Below are 15,656 nucleotides of genomic sequence, written 5' to 3'. Positions count from 1 at the left end.
AGTACTATAAAGGAATCTAATTCCATATAGATTTAGGTTGCTTGGAGGCTACTGCTTGTAGAAGTAGTTCCTGATTTCAACATATTTGGGTTGTTTAATTAGCCCCTTTATTATTACGTGAACCAAATTATGTCTAATTAATTATATTAGGATTTGGGGTCTCATTAATTGGGTTTATCCTTTGAACCAAATCGTGTCTAATTAATGTAATATTAATTACGCAATTAAGGTTATTTTTAACCCATATTAAAATTGGTAATGAAAGATGACATAGAGCTTGAGACATAATATTTTATTATTATATTTGAGTTGTCAGGGGAGTTGGATACATCAACTAGATGATGTGAGGTGTAGTACGGTAAAGATTTTAGGAGTTAAAAATGTAACTTAATACATTTTAATCATTAATTTTTGTTATAAAAATGTAACTTACACCGTTTTAATTTTCCACCAATAATTTTTAAAAAGGAGTTATATGTGTCTAATCGCATACGTTATACATATATTAAATTAATAATTTCGTTTTAATGTAATCTGCTAGTAGATAAAAGTAGCTTCTAGAACTACAAAGTTTAGAATAACTTACCACATTTCAAATATTGATTTTCGTTACAAACATTTAACTTACAGTTTGTTATTATCCACTAAAAAGTAAGTTATAGCGCCTAAACGCATACATCATACATAAAATACAATTAATTGAAAGAATCTGCTGGTTAACATAGTAGCAGCTTCGAGAATTACGCACGTTTCATGCATGTTTCTACTATATATATGGAGATGTTTTAAGATTTGATACACAAAAATTGCACATCTCAACATGGTTTCAAGTATTGTACAAGTCTTGGGTACAACCTTCAGCCCATTCGTGAACAGGGTTCGAATCGCTCTCAATCTGAAATCCGTTAGCTTTGAGTTCATCGAGGAAGATCTGAGTTCCAAAAGTAATCTCCTCCTCAAAGCAAACCCTGTTCATAAAAAAGTACCTGTTCTGATTCACGATGGTAAATGCATTTGTGAATCTCTTGTCATTGTTCAGTACATTGACGAGACTTGGACTGGTAATGGTTACTCCATTCTCCCGTCTGATTCTTATGATCGTGCTATTGCTCGATTCTGGGCTGCATATGTTGATGGCAAGGTACACATTTTTGGTTTAAATTTTATAGTAATTCATGAATTAAAGTCTTATATATTCAGCTTTTTAACAATGTGTCACTATAGTAGTTCTGTTAAAAATACTAATATAAGATCATGACAATTAGGTTCTTCGTAGCTCCAATGTAATTTTTGTAATTTTTGTCGAGATACTAACATTTTTGTAATTTTTCTTTTGGCATTTCGGATGCAGTTGATTCCGCTGATGTTAGCGCTAACTTCGGCCAAAGAGGATGAAAAGGCTGCATTGATAGAGGGAGTAAATGAAGCACTGGGGCTTTTGGAGGAGGCTTTTGCGAAATGCAGCAGAGGGAAGAGCTACTTCGGGGGAGATAATATTGGGTACATTGATATAGCTTTTGGAAGCTGCCTGGGATGGATTAAAGCTATAGAGAAAATGGGTGGCATCAATTTAATAGCTGAAGCCCAAACACCAGGGCTCGTTGGATGGGCGGACAAGTTTTTGTCCAATGATGCTGCTAAGAACGTAATTCCAGAGCCTGAAGTGTATATAAGTGCTATTAAGAGCATGCAAGACATTCTTCAGAAGATGCAAGCCGAAGCCAAAACTGCATAAAACCAAGGGAGTGTGGTTAGTCTAATGACTAACTTTTTACCCAAATAAAGTATGAAAGTGTACTGTTTAGTCATCTGGGTTAAATAAAATTAACTTATAAGTGCTTTATAAGTTTTAGTAAGTTGAATAAGAAGTACAAATTTTGTACTTAGACCAGTTTTTATTTTAATTATGCATTTGGATTCCATAAAATTGAGTGATTACTTTTGATTAAGAGAAAAAATGATGAACATAATTTTGATCATAATAATTGAAATGACATTCATAAATTTATACATGTACAACTGAATCTCGATAAAATAATAATCGATAAATAATCTCGCTAAAATAATATTTTTTAGATACAAAAGTATTTTTTCTAATAAAATAATAAATTCGCTAAAATAATAGTATAATTCACTCTTATAAGCTATAGAGTCGCTCTCAGTTTATAAAGCAACCTAATTTAAAATACATATTAAACACTAATTAGTCCTTATAGTGGTATATATATATTGGTAGCGCTACCAACATTACGTTATAAGTGAGCTATTGTAATGCCTAAATGGTGTTATAATAGGTCCTAATTTGGGAGTGTTAGTCCTTAACAATGCAACAAGAATTACAGAAGGGGGTTGAATGAAATTCTTGAAACTTTTTCTGAATTATAATATGTTCTAACTTAAAATATATATGACAGTGTTTTGATTTGCAAAGTGTGGAATGACAAGTGAAATATGAATCAAAATACAAAGTAATAAAAATATAAGTCTTTAAAACTTTCTAGTGGATTTGAATGTATCCACCAGATATATATATATATATATATATATATATATATATATCAAGAGAACTGTGTGAAGCTTGAATAGCTCACAGCTGCTTACAAAATAAGAACAACTAAATTTGCAGAGAAATGCTAAGGATACAGCTTACAAATGTTTCTCTTTGAAAAATACTTGTTTAGACTTTGTATTGTTCTATTTGCTACTCTTGGTTTATATATCACCAAGATTACACAGTAATAAGACAAGATAATGAAACAAAACTTATCAAGTCTAATATTATGTTGCTCCATTACTCTATTCCAGCATCTTTGAATATCTTCATAATAGCATGGATTGTTTCTTTGTTCTCAAAAACCCAGTTGAATAGGCTTCCACATTCCTTTTGCATACAATCGACGCATGTGACTGTGTTGTCACTGTCAACTGATGTTTGAATTGATTATCCGTCGGGTACATGATCATCCGTCGGGTTGCCTTGTTGATCATCCGTCGGGTAGCTTTGTTGATCATCCGTCGGGTAGCTATTTGACACTTGACTTCATTTTATTTATGCAGAATTACAAGACATCATCTATGTACTATTAATCAACCTATTCTGCATATCTAATTAAAGTCAACATGACTTATATACTACTACAGAATCTAAACAAAGGTGTTTGCAGAAATGTGCTACATGACTTATTATTACATAAGCTACTCACTCGATGGATAATAAATCATCATCCGCCGGGACTATATTGAGTCATCCATCGGGAATATATTCCTTATCTGTCGAGTGCTAAATAATACACTAAGTTGAATCTACTAATGTATTTTGTTAATGAAATCATTAAGTTCACAACATATTCCCAACAATCTCCCCCAATTTATGTCTACTAGAATTGTAGCCATAAATTAAGAGAAATTTGATGATAACAAAACACTCTAAAAATACAAATTTACATGAAAGTAGATAAAACTATAAAGTGCTGCAAATGACAAAATATACAAAGATTTGCGCACAGTCATTTTCAAGGTGCTCCTCTAGCCTGAGCAGATTAATCTATTTTCTTAAAGATCTGGATATCTTTCCAAGCTTTCTATTATTTTCTTCTATCTGATTTTGGAGCTGTCTGTGGAATTCCAATTCATCAGATTCTGAGAGATTTAGCATGTCTTGCATTTCCAAAAGAGTCTCATTGCTAGAGATGCTCAATTGGTCTTCTAATCTGAAGAATCTTCTAACTCCTTTATCATCCATGAATTCCATCAGCCAGTAGGGCCTTAGATGCACTCTACTCCCTGTGTAAGGAATAGTTAGAGTCTTTGGGAGTGCATCTTCGGCTCTAATACTCCTCAGTTCTTCAATCTTCTTTAGAACAAGTCTTTTAGCTGTCATATTGAATCCAAAGTTCTTCTTGAAGGATGAATAAACCTTTATCAGCACAGATTGGCTCTCTTGAAGGATCCTGTGAAGTGGTCACTATATCTCTTTTCCTCCCTTGTACTTGAATACTAACCTTTCAGTTAGATTCCTATAAGCATCAATCCCTCTAACTTCTTCCAGTTCATCTAGATATATGTTTAAATCTGAGAATTCCTTGATGTCACAGATGTATATGATGTCTCCCTTGTTGACTTTGGTTTGAGCTTTGGTTAAGGACTTGGATCTGAGAGTTGAGAGCTTCACTTTCTTGACTGCTCTGGTCTTTGTCTTCTTTGGCTTCATGAAGTGAGGTAGATTGAGTTCAGGTATTGGTAGATTATCCCAGTCTATTGGCTCATCCTTTGGAATGATAGGTTCACCATGAAAATTCTTGGATGGACCTATCTTGAATTCTTCATGTGCCACAGAGGGCATGGATGTTTGAGTTGTTGCAGATGTAGACTATTTGGGAAACTGGTCTTCCAAATCCTTTTCATCAAAGTTCGCTTTCCTCTTTGCATGAAGTTTGTATCTAAACCTTTTTCTCTACTGTGATTCTTCTTGCATTTTCAGCTCCTTAGATTCAGTGGTTTCAGATGATTGTTCAGGAATTTGTTGTGTAGGTTTCACAGCTTACAGTTTGGCCAAGATAGCAGCTTGCTCCTTCTTTTGTTTGACCTTTTTAGCATCTATAGTAGCTTGCTTCTTTTCTTGCTTCAATCTTGCCTTTTCTTCTCTCTTTGCTTCAGCAAATTGAGGGTGTCCAGCCACCACACAAATTTCCTTACCATTCCTGAAAACCTTAGCAATTCTTCTTTTCAATGCTGAATCAGCTGGATCCTTATAGAATGTAATAGATCTTGACAACAGTTTCTTCTCATCAGGCTTTGGTGTCTCATACACTGTGTCCAAAGGATTCTTTAGAGAAGATTTGGGATAGATCACATTTGGCTTCAAAATTAGGTCAACCTTTGGAGATTTGATGCAGGATGGCTGTCCTCTTTCCATATTATTCATGCTCATATCATTCACAGAGATTTTCCTGACTTGAGAGTGATGAATGGCTGATTTTTTTTGTTTCTTTGCTAGCCCAAACTTCGTTTGTATATCCTCATAAATTTTCTCCCAGTTGATTGGACTCAACTGCTTCTTTTCAGCTACTCTCAATGTGGCTGCTGCTTCATTTATCAGATCAATGTTGACTTTAGTTGGTGGCTTAGTGAAAGCAATTGTGGGCATAATTACTTTGCTAACTTGAATGTTAAGCTGCTTCTCCCCCTCACTTGAGCCTTTCTCCCCCTTTTTATTATCATCAAGTTGTGTGGGAGGGAGTTGAGCAGCTACCAACTGTTGAAGAAGTGTAATCTGAGCTTCTTGATTGGTGAGTGTCTTGGCTATTGACTTCTCTACAACAGACAGTCTTGAGTCCATGGTCTCAACTTTCCTATTGAGATCAGCCTCCTTCCTTAGCTTTTGAGCAATTTCAGTCATGATGGTTGCAGGGAGTCTAGCATCCATCCTCTCTATAACATCTTGCTTGACTTCAGAAATTTCCTACTTGATTGCATTCACATTCTTCCTGTGTTGGAGGGCTTGAATTTTATGTAGCTGGAGTGCTTCAAGATGTGCTGTGAGTAGCTTCTTTGTGCTAGCATTGGAAGATGAATTAGCTTGAATAGAGTTGATTGGAGATGTGAGTAGGAACATTATTTTGTAAGCATCCAGGCAGGAACAGCTGCATCTCCCCCTATATCAATGCTATCTTCCTCATCATCCCCATCAGCATCCCCAAATGAAACTTCATCCAGTTCAAAATCAATGCCAATGTTGGTAGGCATAGCAGTGATAGCATCCTTTGCTCTTTGTAAAGATTGTGTAGTATGCACCAAGTTCAGCAATCTTTCAGCCTCCTCATTTCCCTGTACAGCTAGAGTTTGGTAAGTTGTCACAGGGTGAGTAAATATCTCAGTATCCAGGGAAATGGAATTTATAATAGCTTGATATTCTTGCTGAAATAGCCTTTCCCTTTCTGCATCATTGACATCATTGACTCACTTGCAATGGTTTCCATCTTTATCATTCTTGTACCTGCATTTCTCTCTTGATCTCTCTTTTGTTGCATCAAGGTCTCACCTTGGCTCCCCACCCTCACACCCTCACCTTCACCATCTAAGGTGGGACTCCTCACACTCACTTTTGCCAATCCTAAAGAAATGGATTGCATTTGTTCACTCTTTTCCTCTCCTTTTTCCTGGGAGCAGCCCAGACTCTCACTCATTTCACTCCCTTCCCTCAATCCTAGGAGTGATTGCACTACCACTAAGTCTTCTGCACTTGTAATAATTGATGAAATTTGAAGCTGTGCAGAGACACTCGACAGATAAGGGATATCCGTCAGGTTAGCAGTTTGACTATCCGACGGATAACTGCTGTTAGGCAAGAAAAGCGGATAACCGTTGTTATCTTTTGGAGGCCATATTGATTGACCTCATTTTGAATACAGATGTTATTGTGAAATTCGGCATATACTATCGAGGTGGGAATGATTGAATAAGACACCCTTATCAGGGTTATATGACTTGATTTATCCATGGAAGGATGCATGTACCTTTTTAAAGGTGGAATTAAGGATAGAACATCGGTAACTTAAAATGAATCCTAGGGGAATGCATAAAGGTTAACATTTCACCCTTAATAGGGATAGTATGAGTTTTGACAGTATGAATTGGAAAGGATTAAGGTAATAACAACCTTTAAGGATCAGTGGAGAAATTTTTCAGAAGTATATAGACAATGATTCTGGTATTAATAAATGGTATCTTGATATGCCCTGTATCTAGGGAATACAGGAGGAACGATTCAAGGATAACCTTAGAGGTTTTACAAAGAGAAAGGTAATATTCAAAATTCTCAAGAATAGAAATGTTGATAAAGGAAATATGACGTAATTATAATGATGCCAAGTGGGGCACGTGTTAAACCACGAGAAAGTATGGATCGAACCAGTAAAGGTCGAAATTGTTCAGGGAAATTAGGACCTAAGATAAAAGATGTTCCAAGTATGATTGAGAGTCAGTCGTGACAGTGATTAACCTCTAAAGACTGAGGCAATAACTTATGGAAAAATGGTGATATTTTTTTTACTCATTAGATTTTAAGGAAAACATCTTCACATAAGCAGTGATTGAAATGAGGTAGAAAATTTATTTGGAGGTGGTTAAAATGACATTGACTGTAAGGAAATTTTACTCTAAGGAAAGGACAAAGAGGTGGCCGACACTTTAAAGGTAAGAGGATAATTATAGGTGCTTGTGCCAAAGGAATACAGTGATGATGGTTAAAGCTGTGAAGGTTGTATTATGGTTTGGAAGACTGACATTCCTTCTGATGACTCTGCAATACCCAACCGTTATAGTAGTTGGTAAAGGTTTAATTCGTGTAATCGCCTTGAGCGGGCTATCTATCTCAGAAGGTACTATCTTGAGATAAGCCAGGACCATGTTTCAAAAAGGACTAGACGAACCTTTGAGTTAAGTCTTCTATTTAAGGCATATGATTAAGAATGGTATTAACCTGCTATCGTTGCTTTGATTGAAACCCTTCTGCAATTTTATCTGCTTCATGTCATGAAAGTACGTCAGAATTTGGAGTGTTCTTCATGAATTATGAATGGTGATTATGTTAACTCCTTAGAAGAATTCTATACGACATGTATGGACTCCGTATGATTAGATATTAAGATTTCATGGAAAGTGAATGACAACAGTAGGTCAGTGGTGGACCATAGTAATGCAGCAATGATTCTGCGAGTGATGAACTGATTACAACCGTGAGAGTTGTATTGGAATGGATGTTGAGATTGAGTACCACTAATCGGGTCGTGTTGACGTATAAGTTATCTTTGATAGAAAAACTAGGTCGATTATTTACCTATTGAATATTTATTCCTTCTTATCAATAGAGAGTCGTATTACTATCCGAGGAAGGTTGCGATGCAAGCATAGAATTCTAGTAACGATGATGTCTAGAATGAGACCCCAGATTCGATTTTCGATATCGAGGGAGTTTCAAAGGTGATTGTGTATAAGCTCAAGGAAGAGCATGGGTCCATAGAATGATGGACGGAATAGCAAAAATATTTAGGCATGTGAAATACGATGCTATAATACTTGATGTTGATATAAATACATATATGTTTTGTTCTCCTATGACAAACCTCTATAGTTCAGAGGTAGATTCCAAGCCAGATATTTTATGGCAGTAAAATTTTTTTACGTATATACAATTCTCTACAGTTCGTTCTTTTCTCTTCTTATCATTTCATGTAAGCTGAGAAGAACAACCCTTCCAGAAGGGGAGGTATTGCTGAATGACTATCTATCTGTGTAATAGAAGCCTAGTAGGATACCACATATTGTTTAATTGCTTGTCAAGTATTAAAGGCTGGCCACCTTCTGTACTAACTATGCAATAGAACAAGTGTTCATGATCATAGTGATCTCTCAACAAATTCCTTTACTTCTATATGATTGATCAAACTTTGGAAAATAGAAACAGCTGAAAAAGGAGTAGTAAAGTTATGGTGGTATTCGGAATGGAAACACATTCGTAATACTAAGGTTGACGTGGTTATTAAAAGGTTATAGAACGCTAATGAGCAAAAGTATAACCAGTATAATATTAGGAACGGAAGGTAGTAGCGATTACGAACTGGAAAAGAATGGGTATTGAGAAGCAAAAGCTCTAATGCTAAAAGCTATAATGAGAGTCTGTGCAATAGACTTGAAAGAATTTGGAATGATCACTTAACGCGGATTGAGTTTTCTCATGATAATAGATCGTATGTCAGGTATCGAGATGTCGTCTTATGAGATCTTTGAGGGAAGACAATGTCGATCTCCCTTATGTTAGGATGAAGTTGTAGAGCGCAAGATGCTCGGACCAGCAGTGGTCCAAAGGACCAAGAATATAATAGATCTAATCAGAGGACGGCTGGGAGTAGCCCAAGATGGACATAAGAAGTATGCTAATTTGACAATGAAAGGACAAAGAGTATGAAGGAGGGAACCTTGTATTGTTAAAAGTATTCCCTTAAAAAGAATTGATGAGGGTTGGAAAGAAAGGAAAGTTTAAGTCCACGAATTGTTGGACCCTTGGACATATTAAGACGTATTGGGAAGTTAGCATATGAGCTAGCCCTACCCCCGAACATGTAGCAAGTTCATAACGTGTTCCACGTACCAATATTAAGGAAGTATAATTCGGATGCCAGACAAATAGGGGCATATGAGTGCATAGACATGCAACCCGACGTAACCTATATGGAGCAACCAGGAAGGGTTATAGATTGAAAAGGAACAAATGCTTAGGAGAAGGGTTATCAAACTACGCAGAGTTTGGTGGTAGGACCACAATGTGGGAAAATTTACTCGAGAGTTAGAAAGTACAATGCTAAGAGAGTATCCCTATTCATTTTCTATCTGATTCCGGGATGGAATCCTTTTAAGGAGGGGATACTGTAATAACCCCAATTTTTGGAATTTTTGAAACCCTTATGAATAGTGATTTTGCTGATTATGTTGAATAAGAAAACTTTTCATACCACACTATGTAGGGGTTCTTTTATTGATCTTCTGAGATATTATTAGTACTCTATGTGGTATATAAGTGTATGTAGATCGTCAGAATCCAAATTCGAACACTTTGATTTTTCCCGAAAATCCACCAGATACCGAAAGAATTGAGTATAAGGTAACAGGATAAAAAGGATTTAAATTCAAGGATTATAAGAGAGGATCATAAAAGGAATATAATGTATTGAGAAAGGTTGAGGAAACCCAAGTAATAAGATCCCGGGTATGATCCCTCAAACGATAAACGAAAATGAAAGTTAAGCGAACCGTATAACAGATCAGCGGTCATTAGCCAAGTAATTAGGAGCTAATCAAAGAGGTTAGTGAGGATGATGTCATCAAACCAATAAGAAGAGGACAAGCATGGGAAGATGACATAGGATTGATGACCTAAGCATGACAAAAAGGAAAGGAAGGGTGGTTGATTTTAAGCCACACAATTTTACATGGTTAAAAGATAATTAAACAAAACAAAAGCAAAACAACCAACCAAACAAATCACAAATCACAAAAACACATTTTCTCCCCTTTCCAAGCAAGAGCTCTCGGCCTCTTCCTTAAGAAATGGGAAGTCCAAGCTCCTCCACTTGCTAATTTACAGGGTAATTATCCTAGCTTCTCCTAGTTAAGTTACATACTTCCTAGGAATCTTAGCTTCAAAATCCTTTCCTAGCATTTCCTATAAATCATTCAAGAAGATGGTGAATAGTACTTTCTTGAAATTAATTTTTGTGTTCTTGATTTCTTTGAAAGGTCAAGCTTGTAGAAGGTTAGATTAAGGCTTCCATGGGCATTCCAAGGATCTTTCATGGATTAAAAGCTTCAAGGAAGGTATAACTCTTCATGATCTTAGTCTTAAGTTTTGTTGTTTAGATTTCCTTGTTTAGATGATGGGTTAGTGTAATGGGTGTGTAATCATGTTTAGAGCTTTGTTTAGTAAGTGGTTTTGTTAATTTTGGAGTTAGGAGTGATACTTGTTGGATTTAAAGTTCTTGGCCACATTTTTGACTTGGTTTAGATGAATAAGTTAAGATATTGAGTTATGGTTGAATGATATTGTATTGTGGTTGAATGATGGTGGAATGGTGATGATTGTGGGTTGTTTGTGAATTGAATTGGAGTTGTACGAAATTGGTAATCGCGTAAACATAGTCGTCGTAATGTCCGATTACCCTAGACTGTTTTTGTTCTTAACATTAGGACCCGTGAACTCACTGTTAGGTTTTTACCATTGCCATTATTAGATAGTTCATGTTACGAGCTTCGTTTTGATATATGGTTCGTTTGAATCCGATGTACGGTTTGGGAGAAACGACCGTTTTAAGTAACGGCGTTTCACGACCGAACCATTACCCCTCGCCTTACTTTGAAACCTTGGTTAAGGCCCTTAAATGACTAATTGGAGTATGAAACATTTATGTAAAGTGTATTAGGCAGTTGGTAAGGTGCTCGCGAAAGAATCGCCTTAACACTCTTAATGGTTAATTTATTAAAAATGGTGGAGCCGAGGGTACTCGAATGACTTATGTGATACGTTAAGCGTATAAGTTACCATAAGTGAACGTTAGGGTTCAATTGGTTAAAGTCTAGTTTCTTAAGCGACCGGGGTTTAATTCCGACTTATGTTGTTATTCATAGGTTATCGGACCCACTATAAGCTTAAGTCTACCCCGGAACACTCAGGCAAGTTTTCTACCCGTTATACTGTTGTTGTGATGTATACATATGTATATGCATTATCTTGTGATAGATGCATGATGGTTAATTAGCAAATCTTGTGATATATTGGAGCATGTGATATGGTATATATGCATGTCTGTTTCGTAATCTTGATATATATCTGTTGATTCAATTGCTTATAAGTTGCATAATACCTATGCTAGAGATAAGCAGTAGTTGCGTATACCCTTAGTATAGGGGACCCAAAGGTGAACATTTTCTAAAACCGGGAGTCGATGTTCCCGAGTATATTATATAAATATATATATATATATATTGATATAATTTTCAAAACTATTAATCGAATAAGTTTTATTCGATAACTTTATTTTATTTAATGAATATTATTTTGAATATCCATTCGAGGACTTAAGACTCCGTTTATTTTATTTAATGAATATTATTTTGAATATTCATTTGAGGACTTATGACTTCGCTTATTTATTAAATAATATTCTTTAATTTATGAAAGAATAATGTTTCGATAATCAAACTTATTTTCGATTATTCAAATAAAGATCGTACTTTCGTATAAGTATATCTTTGGTTATTTATTATTCATTTCAAGTATAAGTTTTAAAACTTCTACTTCAATTTTTTTTTAAGGATTATCCTTTTGGGAATATTATTTAAATAATAATATTCAGATATTTTCTAATATATCGGGACTGATTTATTTCATTAAATCAGCATTACTCCAAACATTCTTAAAAATGTTTTCGAGTCTTCAAATTGAATTTTAAAAGTTAGAGCGGATCCCAAAACTCATTTTTATATTTAAGATCTTCCTTTCGAAGGGGATTTAAATACTCGCTCAAAATCTTAGGGATCCGGCTCTGTGGTGTATTTTATATTCGCAACGAGGTTGTTGTTTTGAGAAAACAATTTGATTACTTGCCCAAGGTTCGGGAAGTAAGTCCATCTAATTGAGTCGGCATAAGCGACAGGCAGGGGTACGGCCTATGAAGGTGTAAGAGGCTGGGTAACAGTCCATCCACGCGTGAGTGGCCGGGTAACGGTCTAGCGTGAGGTCCTAATGCGGTCAGGGTGATGACCGGCGAGGAATTCATCCATCTACAGTAGAAAAGGTTACTTATTGGTATCTTTGCCTGATCAGCAAGATATCAGGTTTATGCCAAGGTTTTCTCCTTTCCAAATTCATTGGATATTGCAACTCTGTTTATAATTTTCATAACAGAGGTTTTCAAGGAGTGTATAAAATGTATATATATAGGTATATATACATATATCGGGACTTAATGAAGTATCTCGTAACTTCATTATTTATAATGATATTCAAAGATTGAATCTATTCAAATCTTGTCTCATAGTCTCATCTATGTGATGAACTTTTGAAACTAATTATAACTTGAACGGTGGTAGTTCAAGTAGTATTTGGAAAAGATATAAGTATATTGAGGTATCTTGTAACTTCATCTTTTCAACTTATATCTGGTTAATGATTATCTGATGCATGACAAAGATTTTCAGAAAAACGTTGAGACAAGGTTAGATATATGAGATCACCTTGCAACGATATTTTTATACAGTTATACACTGGAACTCTGTGTGTATTATGCATGGAAGAGGACTTCCAAGATTTTAAAAAGTATATATGTATATATACTGAATATTTTACGACTTCATCGCATTAAGATATCAAACTTGGTTCATTTCTTTTGACCAAGACTTTCATGAGTACTATGAGAATGCTCATATATTGTTAATTATTATACATATCATTTCGGTGGGCTTGTTGCTCACCCTTGCTTTCTTCTTTCATCACGCAACAATAGATAGACAAGATGAACAGGACCAAGCTCCCAATTCGTGAGCGGATAGGAAACGTCCCGCATTTTCCTGTAGGCGTTGATGCCGTTGTAGCTGAGGTAGGAACTACCAATAGGCTAGGCTTTCAACTTTTGTTGTACCGGACTTATGTATATTTATGAATTGTAATAATGGCAAGGAAATGTAAAACATTTAGAAACCCTTTTCATGGTGAAATTATTTATAATTGTGGAATAAAATGACTTGTGTTATTTTTGGTATTCATCTCTGAGACTATAACTTGTGGTGTGTGTGTATATTGTGGGGTCACAGTACGCAGTAGTTGGTTGACTGTTAAGATTAAGTATTGATGAGGGAAATGGAACTCGTGACAACCTGGATCCCCGACCCCGGATTTGGGGGTGTTACAGTCGCTAAGCTCTCAGAGTTTCAAGGAACAAGCGAACCCAGTAGAGGCGAGAGCCTGGCTAAAGGAAATATAAGAATCATTTGAGATTCTAAATGATGGACGAATCACAAAAGGCTGTTTTTGTCACTTACCCTCCTAAGAGAGAGGCCACCCGCTGGTGAAAGACCAAGAAAGGCACGGAGCCAGAGGTTAGAATAAACTGATTAAAGTTCAGTCAATTGTTTTCGGGAAAGTAATTCCCAAGGTTATGGAGATAGTGTAAAAGCTTTAGAGCCAGAACAAAGGCGGACGAGTATGATGAATTATGAAGCTAAGTTGTAAAAGTTGTCAAGATTCGTTCTGATGACAAGAATCCCAGAACGACGTGATGTTTGAAGTCAATGAGTAGTGCGTTCATGAAATGATTGTAATAGAAAAGAAAATAAAAAGAAACTGAAGTGGAAAGGAAAATAAAGACAATAGAGTTTGAGGAATGATAAGGGAGTTGGGTATGAGGAAACCCTAAAGACACGTAGCAATAGAAATAGAAAAATATGTATTCGTCAGGATGAGGGTGATTCACCATAAGTTAAAGTTGATGGTTGAAGGCATAAGAGATACATATATTTTATCCCCTGTAAGTTGGGAGGATTCGAGGAAACCTTGAGATAGTTCGAAGGATAAATAATGAGACGCGGATAGACTGAGGAGACAAGAAAGTAAGAAATTAGGAAAATTGGATGAAGGAAGTGACCTTCAAGAATGTGAAATGTAAGTAACGCATGTCAATTGATACCCAAAAAGGGAGACACCAAGTATAGAAGATATTTCAACATTGAGATGATTGTTGAGATAAACAACAAAAGTAAATGAGGATTTAGTAAAAAGAAGTTCATGTTGAACACGACCAATATCTTCAAGAACATCCCTGTTATCATTACCAAATCAGGCAAGAAAAGTGGATAACCGTTGTTTTCTTTTGGAGGCCATATGGATTGACCTCATTTTAGATAAGGATATTATTATGAAATTAGGCATAGACTATCGAGGTGAGAATGATTGAATAAGATAATCTATCAAGGATATATGACTTGATTTATCCATGGAAGAGTGTAAGTATCTTTTAAAGGTGAAATTAAGGATAAAACCCCGATAACTTGAGATGAACCCTAGGGGAATGTATAAAGGTTGGCATTTCACCCTTAGTAGGGACATTATGAGTTGGGTAGTACGGAATGAAGGACTAAGGCAACAACAACCTTTAAAGATCAGTGGAGAAAGTTTCCAGAACTATATAGACAATGATTCTGGTATTGGTAAATGGTATCTTGATATGCCATGTACCTAGGGTGTACCTGATGAAGGATTTAAGGATAACCTTAGAGGTTTTACAAGGAGAAAGGTAGTATTCAAAGTTCTCAAGCATAGAAATTTTGATTAAGGGAATATGACGTAATTATAATATTGCGAGGTGGGGCACGTGTTGAACCATAAGAAATTATAGATCGATCCAATGAGGGTCGAGATTGGTGAAAACAAGTAGGACCCATGATAAGAGACGTCTGAAGTATGATCGAGAGTCAGTCGTGACAATGTTAACCTCTAAAAGACCGAGGCAATAACTTATGCAAAAATGGTGATATATTTTTTTACCAAAACGTAAGGAAGAGCATTTTCACACAAGCAGTGATTGGAAATGAGGTAGAAAATTTAGTTGAAGGTCATTTAAAAGACATTGATTGTAAGGAAATTTTACTATCAGGAAAGGCCAAAGAGGTGGCCGACACTTTAAATGTAAGAGGATAATTATAGGCGCTCGTGCCAGAGGAATACAGTGATGATGGTTGAAGCCATGAATGTTGTATTATGGTTTGGAAGATTGGCATTCCTTCTGATGATTGTGCGATACTCAACTGTGATAGTAGTTTGGTAAAGATTTAATTTATGTAATCACCGTGAGCGGGCTATCTATCTTATAAGGTCATATCTTGAGATAAGCCAGGACCATGTTACGAAAGGTCTAAATGAACCTTTGAGATTTATGTCTCCTAATAAAGACATATAATTAAGAATGGTATTAACCTGCTATCGTTGCTTTGATTGAAACTCTTCTGCAATTTTATCTGCTTCATGTCATGAATGTACGTCAGGATCTGGAGTGTTCTTCATAAATCATGAATGGTGGTTATGTTAACTCCTTAAAAGATTTTGATACGGC

At 35.7% G+C, this 15,656-nt stretch overlaps 1 protein-coding gene across 1 annotated transcript; it reads left to right on the top strand.

Moving 5' to 3' along the window:
• The first annotated feature begins 788 nt into the window (after positions 1 to 788).
• On the top strand, positions 789 to 1,794 carry LOC141661698 (glutathione S-transferase U17-like). Its single transcript, XM_074468704.1, has 2 exons — positions 789 to 1,141; positions 1,352 to 1,794. The coding sequence occupies exons 1-2, from the start codon at positions 821 to 823 to the stop codon at positions 1,733 to 1,735; spliced, it is 705 nt and encodes a 234-aa protein (XP_074324805.1). The 5' UTR covers positions 789 to 820; the 3' UTR covers positions 1,736 to 1,794.
• Positions 1,795 to 15,656: the final 13,862 nt, after the last annotated feature.

The sequence above is a fragment of the Apium graveolens genome, chromosome 5, assembly GCF_009905375.1.
Source record: "Apium graveolens cultivar Ventura chromosome 5, ASM990537v1, whole genome shotgun sequence".
In the NCBI taxonomy this organism is placed as follows: domain Eukaryota; kingdom Viridiplantae; phylum Streptophyta; class Magnoliopsida; order Apiales; family Apiaceae; genus Apium; species Apium graveolens.
Note: the sequence above shows the minus strand (reverse complement) of the source record. Positions and strands in the feature narration are given on the sequence as shown.